Raw genomic sequence first — 25814 nt, 5'->3', positions numbered from 1 at the left:
TTCCTGAACCATTTCAGAATCAGTTGCAAACATTAGATCCCTTTCCTTCTTTTCTTTCTTTCTTTCTCTTCCTTCCTTCTTTCCTTCCTTCCTTCCTTCCTTCTTTCTTTCTTTTTTTTCTTTCTTCTTTTCTTTTCTTTTTTTGTTTTGTTTTTGAGGTAGGGTCTCCCTCTGGCACCCAGGATAGAGTGCAATGGCATTGTCAAGGCTCAGTGCAGCCTCAACCTCCCAGGCTCAAGTGATCCCCCAACCTCAGCCTCCAGAGTAGCTGGGAGTACAAGCATGTGCCTCCATGCCCAGCTAATTTTTTTTTTGTTTTTTGAGATGGGGTCTTACTCTGTTGCCCAGGCTGGAGTGTGGTAGTATGATCATAGCTCACTGAAGCTTTGACCTCCTGGGCTCAAGTGATCCTCCCATCTTAGCCTCCAGAGTAGCTGGGACTACAGGCATGCACCATCACACCCAGCTAGTTTTTTTGATTCTTAGTAGAGACGAGGTCTCACTATGTGGCCTTGGCTGGTCTTGAACTCCTGGGCTCAAGGAGTCCTTCCACCTCAGCCTCTCAAAGTGCTGGGGTTATAAGCATGAGCTACCATACCTGGTAGCTAATTTTAAAATTTTGTTGTTGTTGTTGTTGTTGTTGTTGAGACGGAGTCTCCCTATGTTACCCGGGCTGGTCTTGAACTCCTGGGCTCAAGCAGTCCTCCTGCTTCAGCCTCCCAAAGTGCTGGGATTACAGGCATGAGCTACTGCACCAAGCCTATACCTGTTACCTCTTGATACTTCAGTATGCAATTTCTAAAAACAAGGATACCCTCCTCCTGACGACAGTATTTCCATCGAGACCAGAAATTGACAGTGATCAGTATTATCATCTATCTGGTCTAGAGACCTAATTTAACTTTGCTGATTGTCCCAATAATGGCCTTTATAGGTTCAGGATCCAATCCAAGATCACCTGTTGGATTTAGCTGTTATAATTTCCCTAATCTCAAGGATTGCAAGCTCTCACTACTTTCTTGTTCAGTGCTGATTTTGCCTCATGGGTTTTGTTCATTTTATGATTTACAGTGGAAAGGCGGGTCTGATCCCAGTTATTCCCTCATAGCAAGAAGCAAAAGTCTACGTTAGAATTTTGGAAGCCAGGTTATTAACTGCCATAGCTTTTATTTACTGGTATATTATGTGCTTTATTTCCATAAAATATTGCTCTTTTCCTGCTTTGAGCTTTGGGTCTTGAATTTTATTTTATATTAATATCATGTCTGTTTCCTTCCTGTTAGTGTTTGCCTGGTATATATTTCTTCATTCTCTACATTTTTTTTTTTTTGCCGTTTTGTTTTAAATGTATATTTTATCAGTAGCCTATAGTTAGATATCTTTTCATCTTATTTGTCTTTTAATGGGAGTTTTAGCCTATTTACACCCCCCTTTTTTGTTTTTTTACTGATATGATTATACATATTCCTATGTTAAAGTTCATGTTTTCCGCTGGGCATGGTGGCTCACGCCTGTAGTCCCAAAACTTTGGAAGGCCAAGGCGGGAGGATTGCTTGAGACTAGGAGTTGGAGACCACCAACCTGGGCAACATAGTGAGATTCCATCTCTACAAAAAAAACCCCAAAAAGTTTGTTTTCTATTTAACATAGTCCTTGCTTCTTCTTCTTCTTCTTTTTTTATTTTTACCTCTGGTGACTTTTGGGTTGACTTCAGTTTTGGTTGTTCCTGTTGTCCTTTTATTTTTTTCCCCTTAAATGGTTTCAAGGTTGTATATGCCATATCTCTTCATTTAGCAGTTGCCCCTAATTGGTTTTGCTATAGGAAATGGATTTTTTAAAGTTTTATTTTGGAACAGTTAGGTATACAGAAAAATTGCAAAACTAGGACAGAGTTCCCATATGCTTCATATCCAGTTTTCCCTATTAACATTTTAGTAGGATGCATTTGTCACAGTTGATAAACCAGTATAGATGTACTGTTATTAACTAAAGTCTATACTTTATTCAGATTTCCTCAGTTTCTATCTAAAGTCCTCTTCTGTTCCAGAATCCAATCCAGGATCCAATCTAATCCACATGACTGTTAGTCATTACATCTTCTTAAGCTTCTCAGGCTATGCCAGTTTCTCAAACTCTGGTTTTAATGACCTTGATGATCTTGAAGATTGGTCAGGTATTTTGTACAGCACACCCCAGTCAGGATTTATCTGATGTTTTTCTCATGATTAGACTGGAGTTACGGGGTTTTGAAAGAAAGACCACAGAGGCAAAGTGCCATGCGCATCACATCCTGTCACATTATATCAAGGGAACATACTGTCAACAGGACTCATCATTGTACCTGTTGACCTTGGTCACCTGGCTTAGGTAGTGTTTGTCAGGTTTCTCCTCTGTAAAGACTAAAGCTTTTTTATTCCCGCTTTATCATACTGTAATCTTTGGAAGGAAGTTACTATGTGTGGCCAATACGTAGGGAGTGGGGAATTGTGCTTCACCTCCAGGAGAGACAGATATCTACAGAAATGAATTTGAATTATTCTGTATGAGAGATTTGTCTATTCTCTCTCTTTTGTTTATTTATGTAATCACTTATTCATTCAGCATGGACTCGTGTATACTTATTTTATACTTTGGGTTATAACCGAATAGTATTTTATTTCGTTCTTCAAATTGTTCCAGCTATATCCGTCCTGAAAAAAGTCTTTAAAAATTTGTTCTAGCCATAGCCACCGGGAGCTCTTTCAGTTGATTCCTGTGCCCCTTTGACAGATACCAATTGATGTGATTTTTAAAAATACTTGCAGGCCGGGTGCGGTGGCTCACGCCTGTAATCCCAGCACTTTGGGAGGCTGAGGTGGGTGGATCACTAGAGGTCAGGAGTTTGAGACCAGCCTGGCCAACATGGTGAAACCCTGTCTCTACTAAAAATACAAAAACTAACCGCGCATGGTGTTGGGCACCTGTAATCCCAGCTACTCGGGAGGCCGAGACAGGAGAATTGCTTGAATCTGGGAGGCGGAGGTTGCAGTGAGCCAAGATTGTGCCATGGCACTCCAGCCTGGGCGACAAGAACAAAACTCCCCCTCAGAAAACAAAACAAAACAAACAAACTAAAAAACTTCCTTACTTCCTGGCACCTCAAGATGCTTCAAGATTCAAGCTCATCTTATATATTTTCTGTCACAGTCAAATCAGTCAAGGAGCCCTGGTTCCCTTTATTGGAGAGTAGGATTAGAGACGAAGACCTGGGTGCTAGATGTGCTCACTGCTACAGGGTGTTGTTGTCTCCAGCCCTCTCAGTTGACAGAGCAAGGGAATATGTCTTTATACTAACCCATATATATACTCATGTCTAAAAATATTTCTGTATATAGCTATCTGTATATAGTCATGTGCCACGTGGTGATATTTTGGTTGACAGACCACATATACAATGTGGGTCTTATAAAATTATAATACTTTATTTTTACTGTGCCTTTTCTGTGTTTAGATACACAAATACCAAGGTGTTACAGTTGCCTATAGTATTCAGTACAGTCACATGCTGTACAGGTTTCTAGTCTAGGAGAAATAGGCTCTACCATACAGCCTAGGTTTGTAGTAGGCTACACCATCTAGATTTGTGTAAGGACACCCTATGATGTTTGCACAACAAAATGGTAGAAGTCTAACAAATACTTCTCAGAACATATCCCCATTGCTAAGCAACACATGACTATATGTTAATATTAAGCTAGGCCAGGGGTGGTGGCTCACACCTGTAATCCCAGCACTTTGGGAGGCTGAGGCGGGCAGATCACCTGAGGTTAGGAGTTCGAGACCTGCCTGACCAACATGGAGAAACCCTGTCTCTACCAAAAATACAAAATTAGCTGGGTGTGGTGGCGGGCGCCTGTAATCCCACCTACTTGAGAGGCTGAGGCAGGAGAATCACTTGAATCTGGTGAGCTGAGATTGCGCTATTGCACTCCAGCCTGGGCAACGAGTGAAACTCCATCTCAGAAAAAAAAAAAAAAAAAAAAATTAAGCTAAATATGATTTCGTGCTTAGCTTAAAGTCTCCTACTCTAATCCATTTTTATATGGGTCATTTTAGCCTGCCTCTGTTATTTGTAACCTCTCTCTCATAGTGAGAAACCTGGCTCCCACCATCCCCTATCCATTTACTTATTTGGTCAATTCCAGTATGCATGCATAATGGTTTGCTTGAGAACTGATAAGCTATACACCCTTATGACAAACTACATGCGCATCTAGAGGGAACATTAGCTATCAAGTTCAGTGGGACACTGGGTTGGGCAGATGGGTCCACTTGTGAGGACAAATTCTGTTGTGAAAACGTTTTCCCCAGAGCTTCTTCAGTTATGTGTGATTAGTCAGAGCCTCTAGTCTAGGTGGGGTGCTGGGGATCAGAGAGAAGGCACCCTGGATTGACAAAATATAGAGTAGCCTTTGTGAGACCTGGGGTGGGGTGGGAGAACTTGGCCCCTCATCAGTGGAGCTGTGGGCTCCAATGACCCCTCTTACTTCTCTATGGAGAAGGTTTGCTGTGAGATCTTACTTCATGTTCCAAACACCTGAGCCTTCAACATTCTTGTGGACTGAAGCTTGGGGTTTTGTTTTGTTTTTATTTTTTAATTTTTATTTTTGATGGGAATAGATAGGTTGAGGAAGGCTATCAGCTCAGTATATCTTTGGGTGGCTGTGACAGATTTCCCTTTTGTGGAGTTAAATTCATGACACTGTCTAAAGGGCCATGACCATTTCAGGAGAGAATTTCAGTGTTATTTTGTTTCATACAAAGATAAATTTTTAAATCTTTGTTTTGTTATCATTGATTTTTACAGACAGGGCCTCACTCTGTCGCCCATGCTAGAGAGCAATACACAGTCATAACTCACTGTAACCTCAAACTTCTAACCTCCAGTGATCCTCCTTCCTCAGCCTTCCAAGTAATTGGGACTACAGGCATGCACCACCATGCCTGGCTAATAAAAATCATTTTTAACATTTATTTTTAATTGACAAATAATCTTTGTATATATTTATAGGGTACAATGTGATGTTTTGGTCTGTGTATATATTGTAGTAAGATTCATTCAAACTAACTACTGTGTCCATTATCTCACAAGCTTATTTTGTTGTAGTGAGAATGGTAAAAGTCTATTAGCAATTAAAAAATATATAATACATTATTATTAATTGTGGTCACTATGCAGTGCAGTAGGTTGCTAAAACTTAATTCCTCTTGTCTAACTGAAGCTTCGTATTCTTTAATCAACACTTTCCCTTTCCCCATACCTCTCCCTCCCCTCAGCCTCTGGTTAGCTACCTTTCTACTGTTTCTGTGAGATCAACTTTTTTAGATTCCACATCTAAGTGAGATCATACAATATTTGTATTTCTGTGCGTGGCTTATTTCACTTGGCATAATGTCCTTCAGTTCCATCCACGTTGTCATGAATGACAGAATTTCCTTTTTTTTTTTTTTTTTTGAGGCGGAGTCTCGCTCTGTCGCCCGGACTGGAGTGCAGTGGCCGGATCTCAGCTCACTGCAAGCTCCGCCTCCCAGGGTTACGCCATTCTCCTGCCTCAGCCTCCCGAGTAGTTGGGACTACAGGCGCCCGCCACCTCGCCCGGCTATTTTTTTGTATTTTTTAGTAGAGACGGGGTTTCACCATGTTAGCCAGGATGGTCTCGATCTCCTGACCTGGTGATCCGCCCGTCTCGGCCTCCCAAAGTGCTGAGATTACAGGCGAGAGCCACCACGCCTGGCCTTCCTTTGGATATTAATGCATGCACAGAACTGGGATTGATTTCTGAATTATATGATAATTTTATTTTTTGTTTTTTTGAGGAACCTCCATACCATTCTCCGAAATGACTATACTAATTTACATTCCTAACAATATGTGCAAGTGTTCCCTTTTCTCCATATCCTCACCAACAAATATAATTTGTCTTCTTGATAATAGCCGTTCTAACAGATGTAAGATGACATCACATTTTTGTTTGTTTGTTTTTGTTTTTGTTTTGTTTTGTTTTTTGAGACGGTGTCTCACTCTGTCACCAGGCTGGAGTGCAGTGGTGAGATCTCAGCTCACTGCAACCTCTGTGTCTCTGGTTCAAGAGATTCTCCTGTCTCAGCCTCCCGAGTAGCTGGGACTACAGGCACGTGTCACCGCGCCCAGCTAATTTTTATATTTTTAGTAGAGACGAGGTTTCACCAGGTTGGCCAGGATGGTCTCAATCTCTTGACCTCGTGATCTGCCTGCCTTAGCCTCCCAAAGTGCTAGGATTACAGGCATGAGCCACCATGCTCGGCCCCCATTTTGGTTTTAATTTGTGTTTCCCTGATGATTAGAGATATTGAGCATTTTTTCATATACCCGTTGGCCATTCATATCTCTTCTTTTGAGAAGCTCCTTTGCCTTTGCCCATTTTTAACTGGGTTATTTGTTTTCTTGCTATTGAGTTGAATTCCTTATATATTTTGGATATTAACCCCTTTTCAGACGTATGGTTTGCAAATATTTTCTCCTAATCCATGGGTTGTCTTTCTACTCTGTTGTTTCCTTTGCTGTGCAGAAAGTTTTTAGTTTCATTCAGTCTCATTTGTCTACTTTCACTTTTGTTGCCTGTGCTTTTGGAGTCTTATCTAGGAAGTGGTTGCCCAGACTAATGTTGTGGAACTTTTTCCCTGTGTTTTTTTCTAGTAGCTTTGCAGTTTCAGGTCTTGCGTTTAAGTCTTTTATTCATTTTGAGTTAATTTTTGTATATGGTATGAGATAGGGGTCCAATTTCATTCTTCCGCATGTAGATATCCAGTTTCCCTGCATCATTTACTGAAGAGACTGTCCTTGTTGGAGATCAATTAACTGTAAATATTTGATTTGATTTTGGTGCTTTCTATCCTGTTCCATTAGTTGATGTGTCTGTTTTTATGCCAGTACCATGCTGTTTTGATTACAATAGCTTTACAATATATTTTGAAATCAAGAAGTGTGATGCCTCCAGCTTTGCACATTTTGCTCAAGATTGCTTTGGCTATTGGGGGTCATTTCTGGTTCCATACAAATTTTAGAATTGTTTTTTCCATTTCTGTGAAAAATGACATTGGAATTTTGATTAAAAATTATATCGTATCTGTAGATCACTTTGGTCAGTATAGACATTTTAACAATATTCTTCTAATACATGAACATGGAATATATTTTCATTTGTCTTCTTAATTTTTCATCATTGTTTTATAGTTTTCAAGGTACAGGTTAGGAGGTATGGGTCTTTTACCTCCTTGGTTAAGTTTACTACTCAGTAGACTGAAGTCTATTAATATTTGCTCTGTATATTTAGGTGCTTCAATGTTGGGTGTGTATATATTTACAATTGTTATACTTTCTGAATGAATTGACCCCTTTAGCATATAATGACCTCCTTTGTCTCCTTTTACAGTTTTTGACTTTAAAAATCTATTTTTTTTTTTTTTTTACTTTTATTTTCAGTTCAGGGATACATGTGCAGGTTTGTCATATAGGTAAACTTGTATCATGGGGGTTTGTTGTACAGATTATTTCCTCACCTGGGTAATAAGCCTAGCACCCATTGGTTATTTTTCCTCATCCTCTCCCTCCTCCTACCCTCTGCCCTCCAATAGGCCCCAGTATGTGTTGTTCCCGTCTATGTGTTCATGTGTTCTCATCATTTAGTCCCACTTATAAGTGAGAGCATGTGGTACTTGGTTTTCTGTTCCTATATTAGTTTGCTAACAATACTGACCTCTATTTTGTCTGATATAAGTATAGCTACCACCACTCACTTTGGGTTTTTATTTGCATGGAATATCTTTTGTTATTCCTTTACTTTCTAAAGGGAAATGACCATTTCTAGGGGGTATTTCATTATTACTTTATTTTATGCAAAGATAGTTTAATTTTTTTTTTTTTAACTTTTAGGATCTGGGGACTTTGATGATTTTAACCTGAAGGATGCAGTGGAAGAGACTTCCTCAATAAAGCGTGAGTAGTAGATCAAACAAACTATTAAAAACAAACAATAGTGATTAATGTGTATCGTCCACTCAGAATATATGCACAAGAAAAACAATATATTTTACTTCATCAGATGAAATATGGATAGTGGCTGGGCACGGTGGCTCATGCCTGTAATCCCAGCACTTTGGGAGGCCAAGGTGGGAGGATCACTTGAGGTCGGGAGTTTGAGACCAGCCTGGCCAACCTGGTGAAACCCCGTCTCTACTAAAAATACAAAATTAGCCGGGTGTGTTGGTGCATGCCTGTAATCCCAGCTACTCGGGAGGCTGAGGCAGGAGAATTGCTTGAACCCGGGAGGTGGAGGTTGCAGTGAGCCGAGATTGAACCATTGCACTCCAGCCTGGATGATGAAGCGAGATCTCTGTCTCAAAAAAAAAAAAAAAAAGGAAAAAAAAAAGAAAGAAAAGAAATGGATAGTTATATTATTTAAAATAAAATTCAAATATTTAAATCCTTTGTTAAAAATACCTAACAGTGTGTGATAACTGATATATCATTTTCTGTAGCTCAAGTCATAGCCCCTACTGGTGTGACATACCAGCAATGGCCTCCAGGGGCTGTCTTCCTTAACTCAGAAAAAAAGTTACTTTGAAGTGAATAAAAGATTTGTTTCCCCTTTTAGATTGATTTTATAATGGCTTTTTTTTTTTGTTTATTTTTGAGACAGAGTCTTGCTCTGTTGCCCAAGCTGGAATGCAGTGGCACCATCTTAGCTTTACTATAGCCATAGTAGGCTCAAGTGATCCTCCCATCCCAGCCTTCCAAGTAGCTGGGACTATAGGTGTGTGCTACCACATCTGGCTAATTTTTAATTTTTTTTTGTGGAGACAGAATCTCACTGTGTTGCCCAAGCTGGTCTTGAACTCCTGGCCTTAAGTAATTCTCCCACTTTGCCCTCCCAAAATGCTGAGATGATGAGCATTAGCCACCACACCTAGTCATGGCTTTTCTTAAAATGGAGTCTGTGTAGTTTCTCAAATGCTAAGCTTTGTTATCGATTTTCCTTTTTTTTCTTTCATTTTTTAACTTTATTTATTTATTTATTTATTTATTTGTTTGTTTGTTTGTTTTGGAGACAGAGTCTCGCTCTGTCACCCAGGCTGGAGTGCAGTAGTGCAATCTCGGCTCACTGCAACCTGCCCCTCCCGGGTTCAAGCAATTCTTCTGCCTCAGCCTCCCGAGTAGCTGGGACTACAGGCGCATACCGCCATGCCCAGCTAATTTTTTGTATTTTAGTAGAGGGGATTTCACCATGTTGCCCAGGCTGGTCTCAAACCCCTGAGCTCAGGCAATCCGCCCACCTCGGCCTCCCAAAGTGCTGGGATTACAGGTGTGAGCCACAACGCCCGGCCTCCTTAAACCATTCTTTCAAAAAATGATAACTACTTATAAAGTAAAGCCAAGGTCTCTGTTGACCCTTCTCCCTTCTACTTCCATGAGAACTACTGTAGTCAGTTTGGGGCATGTTGATCCCAATTAGTTTTCAATGCTGTTATGTACATCTGTAGATAGAAATTGGTGTTTTTTTTGTTTTTTAATGTTACAGATGTGAGACTCTTTCATTTAATGTATATTGAAGTCCTTAGAGAACATGTCTATGTTGGTTTTTTTCCAGCTGCCTTAGGAAAGTACCACAAACTGGATGGCTTAAAACAACAGAACTTTATTCTCTCACAGTTCTGGATGCTAGAAGTTCTACATCAGGTTGTTGGTTGGGCCACATTCTCTCTGAAGGCTCTAGGGAAGAATCTTTCCTTGACTTTCCCCACTTCTGGTGGCTCTAGGTGTTCCTTGGTTTGTGGTTGTGTCACTCCAATCTCTGCCTCTGTTGTCACACGGTGTTCCCCTTTCTGTGTCTCTCTTCTTTCTCTCACAAAGATGCTTGTTAGTGGGCTGAAGGCCCACCTAGATAATCCAGGATGATCTCATCTTGAGATCTTTCACTTAATTACATCTGCAGAGATCCTTTTTCCAAATAAGGAAATATATATTGATAGGTATATAATGTATACACACATACATATTTGTGTGCATACACACACACACATACACACACACACACACACACACACTCTCCTTATTCGTTTTACCACTGCATGGTATACCATAGTATGCATTCAGTAAATGTCTGAGTGCCAGCTGTGTTATCAGTTACTGTTTTAGGCTTTGGGGCTACAGCCATGAACAAGTCACACACAAACCAAACCTTGTGGAACCAGCGTTCCAGTGGTGTGGATTTGGCCATGACCCATATTGCCATTTCCTTACTGGCAGAAACGTGGTTTATTTCCTTTTTATGCAATTACAAATAGGGCTACAGCGGACATTCTTGTCCATGTTCTTTGTGCCCAAGTGGAGTGTGACTGCTAGGACCAAAGATATGTGTATTTTATATTATAAAAAACTCTGCCAAATTGCTCTCCAAAGTGGATTTGCCATTTTGCACTATTACTGATGTTGTTATAATAGTACCTGTTTTCCCAGACCCACGCCAACACTGAATTTTATCAATAAAAAATATTTTACCAATATGATGGGCAAAATAACATCTCATTGCTTATTATGCATTCTCCTGATTGTAGTCATATGGAGCATCATATATTTACTGGCCATTTGCATTTGCCTCTTTGGTAAATTTTCACATTCTTCCCCCATTTTTCTGCCAGATTGCTTGCCTTTTAAAAATGGGTTTATTAAGATCTCTTTGTATTATATATTGAGTTGAGAAAGTCAAGGGCTTTGGAGTCAGACTTCTTGGGTCGAAACCTTACCTCTGCCACTTGTGAACTCTCACCTTGGGTAAGTCACCTGACTTGTCTGCACCTCAGTTTCCTTATCTCTTACATGAAGATAATAAGAAGCCCTGCCTCCTAGGATCATTGTAAGGATGACATGGGAGGAGCCATGTGAAGCACTCAGCACAGTCCTTGGAACAAGGTGAGTGCTCAGTAAGCATTAGCCTTACTGTTGTTCTTTGACTGACTTGATTGGAAGGACTGACTGTGGCTGGACCTCTGGTGTAAGAGTCAAGCAGACCTAAATCGAGTGACAGACCCAACACAATTCCTGACAAAATCCCAGATGGATTTTTTGCAGAAGTGGATAAGCTGACCCTAAAATTCATATGGAAATTCAAAGGACTCAGAATAGCCAAAGCAATCTTGAAAAATAAGAAAAAGATGGAGAACTTACACTTATCAATTGTAGCACTGACTATGTGACCAAAATTATCAAGATAGTAGACTACTGTCTAGAGATCAATGGAATAGAACTGCGAGTCTAGAAGTAAACCCTTAGATCTATGGTCAGTTGATTTTTGACAAAGGTACCAAGACCTATTCAAATGAAAAGAACAGTCTTCAACAAATATTGCTTAGGACCATAGGATATCCACATGCAAAAGAATGAAGTTGGACCATTACCTCACACCATACACAAAAGTTAACTCCAAATTGATCATAGACCTAGAAGTATAAATCTCTTAGAAGTTAATTTTTGTGTACGGTATGAGGTGAGCAGTTTGGGCATTATCAGGTCTTTCCTGGGCATTCATGCTGTCCTCTGCATGCAGGTGGCCTCTAAGATCCTCAGGAAAATAAATACACTTAATGTATTAGCAATGATGGTTTTAATGAAATCATTTAACATCTCCAAAACAAACAGGACCAAAAATCAAAACAAATTTGATAAGTATAAATAGACTTTCAATAAATGTGTTAACTTCTTGATGGGAACTTTTTAAATCTCAGCATATCATACCTCCAATCGACAGGGACTTTTTAATATATAAAAATCCCTTTTTGAGTCTTGTGCTGGCCCATCTGATCTTCCTCATCAGCACCCATTAGCCAGTGTGTCTGGGAACCTCTAGAACCACCTGTATGTGATGTATGTGGTTGAATGACAGCCCACAAGACCACATCATGCTGCCACCCTTTTTTCTATCTTAGCTTATATTTCTCATAACTGAGGTTTCAAAGAGATAGGCCTCTCCACCTCACCTTGGTCCAGATACTTATCTTGCAGAGAATGTTCTTCTCTGCACGTTGTGCATTCCTCTGCTTGTTTTAAAAATCCCTGAACCACCTAGGCCAGAGATCGTATCATAAATGGCCTTTATTTATTTATTCACCAATGTTTTTTTGAGTGCCGGCTTGCTGCTAGGTGCTAGACCTAACAATGTGGAAGAGGTCACTGACCTTGTGAATTGTTTTCTCTGGAAGGAGACATTCAGTACCTAAAATATTTTCAGATATTGCTGAGTACTCTCAACCAAATTCAAGAGGGTGATGGGATAGCAAGGGCCCAAGATTAGGGGCAGCTACTTTAAATTAAGTGGTGAAGGCATCTCTGAGGAGAGGTAATGTGCAAGGAAATGAGGAAGGAGTCTTCGAGGCCAAGAGATCAGTTGAAGAGTTCTGAGGCAGAAAAGAGCCAGGCTTACTCTGTGGCCCGGAAGGCAGCCTGTGTGGCTGGAGTTTGGAGAATGCTGGAGAAAAGACAGAGAAGTTGTCAGGGGACAGATCATGCAGGATCTTACTAGTATATTCACAGGGTTGCACAACCATCACTACAGTCTGTTTTAGAACACTTTTATTACTTCAAAAAGAAACACTGTATCCTTTACCTGTCACTTCCCAATCCCCCAATTCTTCTTGTTTCTACCCCTCACCCCCAAGCAACCACTCATTTCTTTCTGTCTCCATGGACTTCCCTATTCTGAATATTTCATATCAATGGAATCATTCAATATGTGGATTTTATGTTTATCTGCTTTCACTTAGTGTAATGTTTTCAAGGCTCATCCATGTTGCTTTCAGAGTCCTCCACCACTGTCACCATCTCTTCTTTTCTCTCTGTGTGTGTAATCATCTCATGGGGGAACACACTTCCGATTCTGCCAAATAAAACTTCTTATGAATGTCCCCATTCCCTGGGAATACCATGGGCCCTGTATTAGTCCATTTGTGCTGCTATAACAAAATGCCTTTGACTAGATAATTTATAAATAACAGAAATATATTGCTCATAGCTCTGGAGGCTGGGAAGTCCAATATCAAGGTGCTGGCATATACAGTGTCTGGTGAGGGCTGCTTTCTGCTTCATAAATGGTGCCTTTTAGCTGTGTTCTCACATGGCAGAAGGGGCAAAAGGGCTGCCTCAAACCTCTTTTATTGGGGCACTAGTCCCATTTGTGAGAATGGTGCCCTTTGTGACCTAATCACCTCCCCAAAGTCCTCACCTTTTAATACCATCAGTGTCAGGATTAAGTTTCAACATGAATTTGGGGCTGGGTCGGGGGTACATATACATTCAGACCAAGCAGTTACCATTATTAAACCACACCTGGGGGAACCCACCCTGTTTTGTTTACTGTTTCGGTACAGCACAATATTACAGAGAATCACTCCTGGTCAGAGTGCCATATTGGGGGAAGCATTTGCTGAGCAGCTAAGAATTTTTTCTGAGTTTGTCATTTTGAGAAAGTCTTCACAGAAATGGGTCTCTTTATTTTAGGAGCTAACTGTTTTGATGAAGTTGACCTACTATTCTTAGTCCTTGATAAGTAGACTCTTCTCATCTCAATTACGAATAAGAAATCCCATTTAAAGACTTACAACACGAAAATCTGTAGTTAATAGTTTCTAAAAATGTGCATAAATTGAAGCTTTTGTTCTACATCAATGCAGGCTCAGGCTGTGGCAAAACAACTGATTTCACATGCATGTAGGCACTGCTCTCTCTTGAATGGCACCTGCAGATCTTCAGAGAAATGAGACTTTTCCAGAAACTGGGCATTGCAGGGCAGAACTGCACAAGTAATCAAGACTGTGTGGAACTATTTGGTACTGTAATTAAGACTGTGTGGTACTGGCATCACATAGGTCAATGGGACAGAATTGAGAATCTGAAAATAGACCTTTATATTTATGGTCAGTTAATTTTCTTTAAGACAGATAAACAAATACTTTTACATAAGAGTTGTTTGAGTCATGCAAATTTTAAACTAATATTTACATAAGTGGCAATTGCTTTTCTGGAACTTGCTCAAGTAATGGTTTCAGTAATTCCTCTTTTGTACTTATCTATATCATAATATAATTATTATTATTATTGTTATTATTATTTTTGAGACAGAGTCTCGCTCTGTCACCCAGGCTGGAGTGCAGTGGCCGGATCTCAGCTCACTGCAAGCTCTGCCTCCCGGGTTCACGCCATTCTCCTGCCTCAGCCTCCTGAGTAGCTGGGACTACAGGTGCCCGCCACCTCGCCCGGCTAGTTTTTTGTATTTTTTAGTAGAGACGGGGTTTCACTGTGTTAGCCAGGATGGTCTCGATCTCCTGACCTCGTGATTCACCCGTCTCGGCCTCCCAGAGTGCTGGGATTACAGGCTTGAGCCACCGCGCCCGGCCACCTATCTATATCATAATATAATTATATATAAATAAACTCATTTGGACAAGTTGTACTCTTGCATTTTACTGGTACAAAGTCAAATGGAAATTAGAGACAAAATTATCTCTAAACTGATGATGAGATAGATTAAATATATACATACATACACACACATAATGACTACAGATTATCACATGTGGTTCTGTTACCATACATATCCATCCACTGGGGTGTGTGGTCTTCACAGTGAGGTGTGAGTTAGGGTACCCAAAATCTTCCTAAGGAGTAGTGTGCAAACATTATCATTTTAAGGGAAAGACTTCCCGTATTCTCAACTTCCGAATATAGTTTTTACTAAAACAGAACTGCAACAACCCCCTTGCTATGGTTTGAAAGTTTTTCCCCTCCAAAATTCATGTTGACATTTAATTCCCAATGTAACAGTATTGACAGGCAAGGTGGTCTTCCTCCTCCTCCTCCTCCTCCTCCTCCTCCTCCTCCTCCTCCTCCTCCTCCTCCTCCTCCTCCTCCTCCTCCTCCTCCTCCTCCTCCTCCTCCTCTTCTTCTTCTTCTTCTTCTTCTTCTTCTTCTTCTTCTTCTTCTTCTTCTTCTTCTTCTTCTTCTTCTTCTTCTTCTTCTTCTTCTTCTTCTTCTTCCGCTTCCTCTTCCTCTTCCTCTTCCTCTTCCTCTCCTCCTCCTCTTCCTCCTCCTTCTTTCTTCTTCTTCCTTCTCCTTCTTTCTTCTTTCTTCTTCTTTCTTCTCCTCCTTCCTCTCCTTCCTCTCCTTCCTCTCCTCCTCCTCCTTTTTTCTAAAAATGAGAGGGCCTCGCTATGTTGCCTAGGCTAGACTTGAACTCCTAGGTTCAAGTGATCCTCCCACGTCCGCCTCCTGAGTAAGAGGTGATTGGGTCATGAGGGTTCTGTCCTCATGAATGAATTAACCCATTCATGGATTAATAGGTGAATGGATTAGTAGGTTATCATGGGAGTGGGACTGGTGGCTTTATAAGAAGGGAAAGAGAGACCTGAGCTAGCAACCAGCCCCACTTGGCATGTGATATCCGGTGCCACCTGGAGACTCTGCAGAGAGTCCCCACCTGCAAGAAGGCCCTCACTCACAAAATACAGCACCTCAACCTTGGACTTCTCAGCCTCTATGACTGTAAGAAATAAATTCCTCTTTTTTATAAATTACCCAGTTTCAGCTGGGCGCAGTGGCTCACGCCTGTAATTCCAGCACTTTGGGAGGGTGAGGCAGGTGGATGACTTGGGATCAGGAGTTTGAGACCAGCCTGGCCAACATGGTGAAACCCCGTCTCTACTAAAAATACAAAAATTAGCTGGGCATGGTGGCACATGTCTGTAATCCCAGCTACTTGGGAGGCTGAGGCAGGAGAATCACTTGAACCTGGGAGGCGGAGGTTGCAGTGAGCCAAGATTGCGCCACTGCACACCAGCCTGAGCGACAGAGTGAGATTCCACCTCAAAAATAAATAAATAAATAAATAAATAAATAAATAAATAAATAACCAACCAACCAACCAATCAACCAACCCAGTTTCAGGTATTCCGTTATAAGCAACAGAAAAAAGACTAAGACATTGTATTAGTCCGTTCTCATGCTGCTAATAAAGACATACCTGAGACTGGGTAATTTATAAAGGAAAGAGTTAATTGACTCATAGTTCAGCATGGCTGGGGAGGCCTCAGGAAACTTAGGCATGGTGGAAGGAGAAACAAACATGTCCTTCATATGGAAGCAGCAAGGAGAAGTGCAGAGTGAAGGGGGAGAAAATCTCCTTATAAAACCATCCAATCTTGTGAGAACTCACTATCACAAGAACAGCATGAGGGTAACCGCCCCCATGATTTAATTACCTCCCACTGGGTCCCTCCCATGACATGTGGGGATTATGAGAACTACAATTCAAGATAAGATCTGGGTGAGAACACAGCCAAACCATATCAGACATCCTTCTTTTAAAAAATAATTTATTGAGGTAAAATCATACAATGTAAAATTAACCTTTTTATTTTTAAAATTTATTGTGTATATTTGAGGTATATAACATGATATTGTGAGATGCATATACAACTTGATAAATAGTTAACCCTAGTGAAGCAAGTTAATATATCCATCATTTCACATAATTACCCATTTTACTGTTTGACAAGAACAGCAATATTTCATTTAGCAAAAATTCCAAATACAATACAATGTTATTAGCTATAGTCTACATGTTTTACATTAGATCGCTAGACTTGTTCATCTTATATATCTGCCACTTTGTATCTTTTCCCTTACCTATCGAGCAGTTTCTCTCTATTCTTTTATCCTCCCAACCCCAAATAACCACCAACCTACTTTCTGTATCTGTGAATTCATCCTGGATATTTTATATAAATGGAACTGGACAGCATGTAGCCTTTTGTGCCTGGCTTCTTTTGTGTAGCGTAATGTGTTGGAGGCACTTCCATGTTGTAGCATGTATCAGTACTTCATTCCTTTTTATGGCTAAGTAATACTCCATTGTGTAGACATACCACAATTTTGTTTATCCACTCATCAGTTGATGGACATTTGGTTGTTTCCACCTCTTGGCTTGTGAATAATGTTACTGTGAACATGCTATATACATGTACTTGTTTGGATACCTGTTTTAAATTCTTTTTGATATATACCTAGGAGTAGAATTTCTGGTTACTGTGGTCATTCTGTTTAACTTTTTGAGGAACTGCCAAATTGTTTTCCACGGTGGCTGAAGCATTTTACATTCCCATCAGTAATGTATGAGGGTCCCAATGTATCTGCATCCTTGCCAACTTGTTTTTTTTTTTTTTTTTTGATGAAAGCCATCCTGGTGGGTGTGAGGTGGGACCTCATTGTGGTTTTCATTTGCATTTCCCTAAAGACTAATGACTAATGATCTCTTTGTACATTTATCATACATATGATTTGCAAATTTTCTCCTATTTTGTAGGTTGTCTTTTCACTTTCTTGATAACGTTCTTAGATGCACAAAAATTTTAAATTTTGGTTAATGTGTAATTTATCTGTTTTTTCTTTTGTTGCCCATGCTTTGCATGTCATTGCTAGGTATCCATTGCCAAATCAAAGGTCATGAAGATTTACCCATATGTTTTCTTCTAAGAGTGGTTTTAGTTCTTGTATTTAGATGTTTGGTCCATTTGAGTTAATTTTTGTATATGGTGAGAAGTATGGGTCCAGTTTCATTAGCCTATGGTTATCCAGCTGTCTGAGCACCATTTGTTGAAAAGACTGTCCTTTCTCCATTGAATGGTGTTGGCATCCTGTTGAAAATCAATTGACCATAAATATGAGGGTTTACTTCTAGACTCTCAATCCTGTAACAATGATCTATATGTGTATTCTTAAGCTAGTTCCACAGTATTTTGGTTACTGTAGCTTTGTAGTAAGTTTTGAAATTGAGAGGTGTGACTCCTTCTGTTTTGCTCTTTTTTTAAAGATTGATTTGGCTATTTAGGGTCCCACGCAATTCCATATGGATATTAGGATTAGCTTGTCCATTTCTGCACAAAAGGCAATTGGTATTTTGATGGAGATTGCACAGGATCTGCAGATTAATTTGGAAAATATTGCCACTTTAACAGTATTGAGTCTTGTAATCTATGGATGTAGGATTTCATTCCATTAATTTAGGTCTTTAATTTTTTAACAGGGTATTGTAACTTTTAGTGTACATTATACTTCCTTGGTTAAATTTATTTCTAACAGTTTTATTCTTTTTATTGCTATTATAAATGAAATTGTTTTCTTCTTTTGCTCTTTGTATTGATCATTGCTAGTGTATAGAAATACAGCTGATTTTCATGTATTGATCTTATATCTTACAACTTTGCTGAACTCATTAGCTTTAATAGTTTTTTAAAAATAATTGGTGTGGATTCTTTAGGGTTTTCTATATATGAAATCATAGCATCTGTGAATAGAGGTAGTTGGACTTCTTCCTTTCTAATCTCAGAGAGTTTCTTTCTTTTTCTTAACTAATTGCTGTAGTTAGAACTTCCATTACAGTGTTGAATAGGAGTGGTTAAGTGCTGATTCTAGGAAGAAAGCTTTCAGTCTTTCACCTTTAAGTATGCTGTCAGTTGCAGATTTTTCACAGATGCCCTTTATGAGGTTGAGGAAATTCCCTTTTATTTCTAGGAAGTTAACAGATGAGGCCAAAATAAACCATCTAAATGCTTTTAAAAATCCAATAGCTTAATTATCATTAAAAAGCACATAGAGATTAGACTCGATGGAGTAAGCAGAGCAAAATGGGAAATTCTCTTCTATTCCTAATTTATTGAGTGTTTTTATCATGAAATAGTGGTTGACTTTTGTTAAATGCCTTTTCTGCATCTATGGAGGTAATCCTGGTTTTTTTTTTCTCCTTCCATTCTATTAATATGGGATAGTACATTGATTGATTTTACTATGTTGAACTACCTTTACATTCCTGAGATAAACCCTTCTTGGTCATGGTCAGTCCTAATATGGTGCTAGTTTTGGTTTGCTAGTATTTTATTGAGGATTTTTGCCTCTACATTCGTAAGAGGATTTTTACCTCTACGTTCATAACTATATTCTGTAGTTTTTGTGTGTATTTGTCTGACTTTGGTATTAACATACTACTGGCCTCATAGAATGAGTTAGGAAGTGTTCCCTTCTCTTGGTTTGTTTGTTTATTTACTTATTTGAAGAGTTTGAGGTTAATTGGTGTTGATTCCTTTTTAAATGTTTGGTAGAATTCAGCAATTAAGACTTCTGGTTCCAGAATTTTATTTGTGGGAAGTTTTTGGTTACTGACTCAATCTCTTGCTATAAGTCTAGTCAGATTTTCTATTTCTTCTTGGGTCAGTTTAGCTAGTTGTGTTTTAATAGGAAGTTATCTGTTTCATCTAGGTTATTGAATTTATTTGGATTATAATTGTTAAAGATACTCCTTTATAATTTTTTTTTTTCTCTAAGGTTGGTAATAATGTCCTCTCATTCCTGAAATTAGCAATTTGGGTCTTCTCTCTTTATCTTGGTAGGTCTGCTACAGTTTATCAATTTTGTTGATCTTAAGAGATCTTTCCTCTTTTGTTCTTTATTTTTCTCTTCTCTCTTTCATTTTATTTCTGCTATAATCTTTGGTGTTTTCTTCCTCTGCCTGCTTTAGGTTTAGTTTGCTCTTCTTTTTCTAGTTATTCTTTAAAATTGTTGTGTAGGTTTTATTTTATAATAATGAACTTAACTCTGCAATCCAGCTAGACGTGGAAGGGAATAAGGAAAATATGGAACCCAAAGAGCTGCAGTGAGTGCACAAAGATTATAGGATATTGAGAGCAAATGGGATTGAGGGGTGCTCTCTTGAGCTACAGAAGAAATAGTCTGGTGGTTAAGATAAAACAGGTCAAATTTATTAGAGTTGTCCACATTTGGCAATGGTGATCTTCTTGCTGGTCTTGCCATTCCTAGACCCAAAGTGCTCCATGGCTTCTGTGGCATTCATGGCCTCTTTGACCTTGCCAAAGACCACATACCTGCCATTCAACCACTCAGTCTTGGCAGTGGAGATGAAAAACTGGGAACCATTTGTATTCGATCTACCATTTGCTGCGGGCAAGATGTCAGGACCTGTATGCTTCAGATTGAAGCATCAAGTTTCTCCTGGTAGTTAGATTTGCCACCATTACTGTTATGGCATGTGAAGTCACCACCCTAGCACATAAACCCTGTGCTAGGAAAGCAAGAACCCTTATAACCAAATCCTTTCTCTCCAGTGCTCAGAGCATGAAAGTTTCCTGCTGTCTTTGGAACTTGTCTGCAAACGGTTTGAAGACCTGACCCAAGGACTCACCCTAGACAGCGACGATGTCGAAGAACACAGTGGACTTGACCAGGGTTGACGGTGGCAGTGTCTGCAAAGCCTTCTTTTTCTAGTTTATTAATGTGAAAGTTTAGGTTATCAATTTGAGATCTTTCTTTTTTTGATGTAAGCGTTTACAGCTATAAATTTCCCTCTGAGCACTGCTTTCAGTGTAACACACAAGTTTTGGTATGTTGTGTTTTCATTTTCATTGATCTCAAAGTATTTCATAATGTCCCTTGTGTTTTTTTTTTGACCTATTTGTTGTTTAGGAGTGTGCTCTTTAATTTCCATGTAATTGTGAATTTTCCAAATACCCTTCTGAAACTGATCTCTACTTTCATTCTGTTGTGCTGAAGAACATAATTTGTATGGCTTCAGTCTTTTTAAGTTTATTGAGATTTATTTTGTAACCTACATATGGTCTACCTTGAAGAATGTTTCACATGCGCTTGAGTAGAATGTGTATTTTGTTGTTGGGTGGTATGTTCTATAGGTGTCTGTTAGGTCTAGTTAGTTTATAAAGTTGTTCAAGTCATATATATGTATCTGCCTAATTGTTTCTTCTGTGATTGAAAAGAAGATATTGAAATTTCCAACTATTATTGTTAAATCATCTGTTCTCTTCAATTTTGTAATTTTTTGCTTCATGTATTTTGGGGCTCTGTTGTTAGCTGTATATATATTTAAAATTATTATGTCTTCCTCTTGGATTGATCCTTTCATCATTATAAATAATTATAAATTGTCACTCTTTGACTCCATTAACAAGTTTTGTTATAATGTAAATCTTATCTGATATTAGTATAGCTACTCCAGCTCTCTTATGGTTATTGTTTGCATAGTATATCTTCTTCCATCCTTTTACTTTCAACTTATGTTTTTTAGAGATGAGGTCTTGCTTTGTTGCCCAGCCTGGAGTGCAGTGGCTATTCACAGGCATAATCATAGTGCACTAGAGCCTCAAACTTATGGGCTTAAGCAGTCCTCCTCCCTGATACTCCCAAGTGGCTAGGACTATAGGCACATGACAGTACACCTGACCTCAACTGATTTCTATTTTTGCTGTTTGTTTTCTGAATAGTCAATAATTATTGAGTACTTGCTGTATTCAAAGCTAAACCTGTTTCACCTTTTCCTTTCCCATTCCTTAAATTGTTTTCTCTGATATTTCCACTAGTGAGAATATGTACAACATAGTCTTGATGTTTATGAAAAGAAACTATTGGAAAAACCTCATGCACATTGTATAATTCTTGTGAAAGTTATCTACAATTTTAAAGGAATATGGTTGAGTTCAAAGACCTAATATTTCCAATAGTAACCACACTTATATAAAATATTGTGTGCATATGTTGTAACCACTTTCAGTTTATGAAATACTCCCATATTCCACTAAGAATGTAACCTTAGTCTCTCCCTCAGCAGGATTATTAATGTTTAAAGTGCCAGGTTGATAGTTGTGGAACCAAGGCTTGGAGCCCTTGAGGATCATGCTCAGGCTGTGGAACTCCCTGGAGCATGTGTCATCTCCAGCAGATCTGGGCACAAGCCCAGGTTCACTAATCACCAGGTCACATGTGAGACCATGTCCACCTTACCACCCTCAGCCTCCAAAGAAAAGTGAGCTGAACTCATCTCATTTAAACCTATATCATTTTGTCATCCTTTTCAGTATGATTCTCTGGAGCTCCTAGATAGAGGGGCCTCAAGGACCAAGACAAGGATATTCTACTCACAATGTGACTTCCCCAAGTCATAAAGTAGCTGCTGTGTTTTGTTACTAAATGTGCTCCCCTTGCTGTCCTCCCTCTCCCTTTTAGAGCCATGGGATCACACCACCACCACCACCACAACCAATAGGCCAGGAATCACCAGAGCTCCAGCAAAACCTCCAGGTAATGTGGCTGCCTTAAGGAGGCCAGTGAGGAAGGGCCCTCTGGAGTTCCCTCTGGGGTAGCATGCAAGTGAACTACCTATAGTTTTAAGACCCATGTTTGCAGAAACAACCAAGGCATCCATGTGAACACTGAGTTTAACTTAATGGAGTGCATACCTGGCTGATCACTATGCCTTCTGTGTTTTTTATGAAAAGTCCTGCCTGGGAAAATTTCAAGAGGAAAATGCATTTGGACTTCTTCCCCTTTTTAGCCATTTCATTTTCTAAAATCAAGGAAAATGTAATTGTTTAGGTTTTGTGAAGCTGATCAAGCGTTTTCTTTAGGCAGATGGAACATTTTGGAATGGCATTTATTTTACAGTGCCATCTTTCAGTAAAGGATTTTGGGACCTGGTTCTTCTTAACAACTCTTTCCTGTTGTCACTTGATCCTTTCTTCAGATGGGCCATTTTACCATTTAGATATCTTCACTGATGTAAAGAAAAACGTGACTGTGTGGCTGGCTTCCCAGTCATTGCTCCCATCCAGCAACTTGTTACCAGTGGTCGGGGGCATGATAATATGTTCTGTGCAGTAGAAAGCTACCTTTCTTCTGAAGGGACAGTGATGATCCAAGAAAGTCACTGCTGCTTTATGATTTGCCCTCATTTCTTCACATTTCCACATTCAAAGGGGTGCTTCATGACCACATGACCTCTCCCTTTTGGTTGTCCTGTTTATGGACTCTGTGCACTTGGTTTTGAATTTTGGGTGAATACCTACAATCAGTGAGTATATTGTTAAAATGGTCTGACTGCTAGCCTAAGCAGAGCATACCTACGAATATAAATTAATTGAAAAACTGGTGGTATTCTGCAAAGTCAGAAAGTAGTAACTTTTTCTATCCTGCAGATATTTTCATTGTCAATGTCTGTACACAGAATCGGATTCCAATATAACTCTCTTTGTCTTAACCCATTGTTGGTACTGATCAGTTGAACCCATGGACATTTTGCTTATTTTGGAATCTTATACCCAGTTGTTAATCAGTTGGCTGTTTCCTTTATGTTTTGGGGCCCACTGAAGGTAGTGGATTTGACTTGGCTGATGCTTTCGATGATCAAGATAATGGCCGCAGGAAACCGGGTATAGGAGGAAGAGGTAAGTCCTTGCTGGTTGAAACTACTACAGGATTCTGTCTCATTAATTACAACTTCCCACAGAGCCAGAGTCAGTCTGGGCTTGGCAGAGCTGGAGGCACTTGAAGCCAGTGGAGAACCCTATAACAGTAGTTCTCAAACCTTTTTTGTTTCAGGACTCCCCAAATCATTGAGATCTCAAGAGATTTTTGTTTATGTGGGTCACGTTTACCAATACTCATCATCTTAGAATTTAAAACTGAAAGACTTTATTAATCTAAAATGAACAACATTAAACCCATACATTTAACATAAATAACCTTTTTATGAGAAATAACTATGCTTGACGAGACAAAAATTTGTATTGAGAGCGACATGATGTTACATTTTTGCAGATTTCTCTCATGTCTGGCTGGATGGAAGCAGCTGGATTTTCACAGGCACTTTATTCCATGGTGTGATGTTGTTTTGGTTGAAGTATGTGAAGGAAATCTGGCCTCACACCATACTCAGGGGGGAAAGGGAGGAATATTTTCACAGACTTTTGAGATCTTTGTGGATAATCTTGGATAGGACACCAAAACTTGGCCCCAACAAAAGCGGTTGTTTCTTACAGGTTAAGCGTAGTGTGGAGTGTGAAACTCTATCAGTACACTTTCCACACTTGGTTCCGTGGGACTCTCTTGTCCTTTCAATGGATCTTTTACCCATTCATGGTTTTGTAACATTGCATGTTGGTCATTTGGAAAATATTAGTGCCCTGAGGTTTTTCGAGCTTCCAAGTAATGCCATGCGTCATTGTGTAAAACTGAAAGTCATATTTGTTCATATCATCACCCATCTCATTTCAAAAAAAATGTATTGGGGAAACTGTTAAACTCACAGTGGTAGAGAAAGATGTTTTTGAAGTTCTAACATTTCCTTGAAATCTTAATCATTGGCAACTAGTACCATGAGTGGCTTTCTTTAAATTGACAGGCTCGTTCATTTTCAAGAAAACATCTAACAGATATTCAAGTTGACAAAACCATAGTTGGTTTTTAAAAAACTTTAAATATTGATTAAGTACTCTTCAAATCACTTTTTCAAGGAAAAAAATCTTTGAGAGGAATGGCTCATACTGCTCAGAATGGAAATAATCACATAAGTTGTTTTTTTCATGTCAACTTTTGTACTTACGTGTGCCACATAAATGCTTGAAATGTACTTCCTGTTTTGTTAGAGAATATTAAAAGGTCATGCTCTAATATAATTAAAAAATTTTCAACTTCCTCATGTTAGTTTTCCAGTGTTGCTGAACATACTATCATAAACTTAATAGCTAAAACAGTGTTCAATTATTTTCTAGGTTTCCTTGCACTGCTGAAGTTCAGTCATTTAAGTGTCAAAACTTTTTTGACAAAACGACCCTTGATTCTCAACTTTCTCTTTACCTACTTTTTAAAAATTAAACTTTCATATTTAGATAATCATAGATTCATGTGTAGTTGTAAGAAATAATAGAGAAGGACCCCTTGTACCCTTCACCCAGTTTCCCCTAATAGCAGCATCTTGAAAATTGTACTCTACTGTCATAGCCATATATTGACAGATATAATCTATGCATTTATTCAAATTTCCTAGTTTTGTTTACACTCACATGTGTTTGTTTCTTCTCTGCACTTTTATCACGTGTGTAGGTTTGTGTGTCTATCATCACAGTCAGATACAAACAGTTCCATCACCATAAGTATGCCATGATTACATTTTATAACCACACCCACCTTCCTACAATTTTATTTCCCCTTCCCCATCCCTTTCCTAATCTCTGGCAACCATTGATCTATTTTCCATTTGTAAAATGTTGTCATTTCATGACATTCAGTTTTGGGGGAGGCAAAAAGAAAAGTTGTATTTCAAAAATGTTATGTAAATATAATTATAAAGTAGGCAACCCTTTGGAATTGGCCTTTTCCATGTATAATTCGGTTGGCATCCATTCATATTGTTGGGTGTATCAGTTGCTCATTCATTCTTATTGCCAAGGAGTATTCCATGGGATGGATGTACCACAGTTTGTTTACTTGATGTATTGAAGCCAGTTTTGGCTTTTTTGAACAAGGCTGCTGTAAACTCTCATGTATAGTATTTTTGTGTGAACATAAATTTCTTTTTCTTTATGAATAAATGCCTAAGAGTGCAATGACTGGATCACATGGTTGTTACATGTTTAGTTTTATAAGAAATGATCAGTTTTCCATGAAGGTTGTAATATTTTGCAATCCCTAAAGCATTGTGTCAGTGCCATTTTCTCTGTATTTTCACCAGTATTTGGGCTATCACTATTTCCGTTTTAGTCATTTTATAAGTGTGTGGTAATATCTTATTGTGGTTTAGTTTGCATTTCTCTGGGTAATGATACTGAACACCTTTTCATGTATTCGTTTGCCATCCATATATCCTATTCAGTGGAATGTCTGTTCATGTCTTTGG

General features: G+C 39.0%; 1 protein-coding gene across 5 annotated transcripts in view; it reads left to right on the top strand.

The window, feature by feature from the left end:
* Window positions 1-25814, top strand: part of CD99L2 (CD99 molecule like 2) — a 124950-nt gene that overhangs the window by 58564 nt on the left and 40572 nt on the right. For 4 of the 5 annotated variants that reach the window (XM_010364316.2, XM_010364317.2, XM_030933742.1 and 1 more), the window contains exons 2-4: window positions 7952-8014; window positions 22148-22222; window positions 23290-23364. In XM_010364316.2, coding sequence (XP_010362618.1) covers window positions 7952-8014; window positions 22148-22222; window positions 23290-23364 — 213 coding nt within the window. The remainder of the gene's footprint in view (window positions 1-7951; window positions 8015-22147; window positions 22223-23289; window positions 23365-25814) is intronic. The other variant, XM_010364318.2, reaches the window with a different exon arrangement.

This window comes from Rhinopithecus roxellana, chromosome 7 (assembly GCF_007565055.1).
Source record: "Rhinopithecus roxellana isolate Shanxi Qingling chromosome 7, ASM756505v1, whole genome shotgun sequence".
Lineage (NCBI taxonomy): Eukaryota > Metazoa > Chordata > Mammalia > Primates > Cercopithecidae > Rhinopithecus > Rhinopithecus roxellana.
The sequence above is the reverse complement of the archived record's forward strand: the minus strand, read 5'-3'. Positions and strand labels throughout refer to the sequence as shown.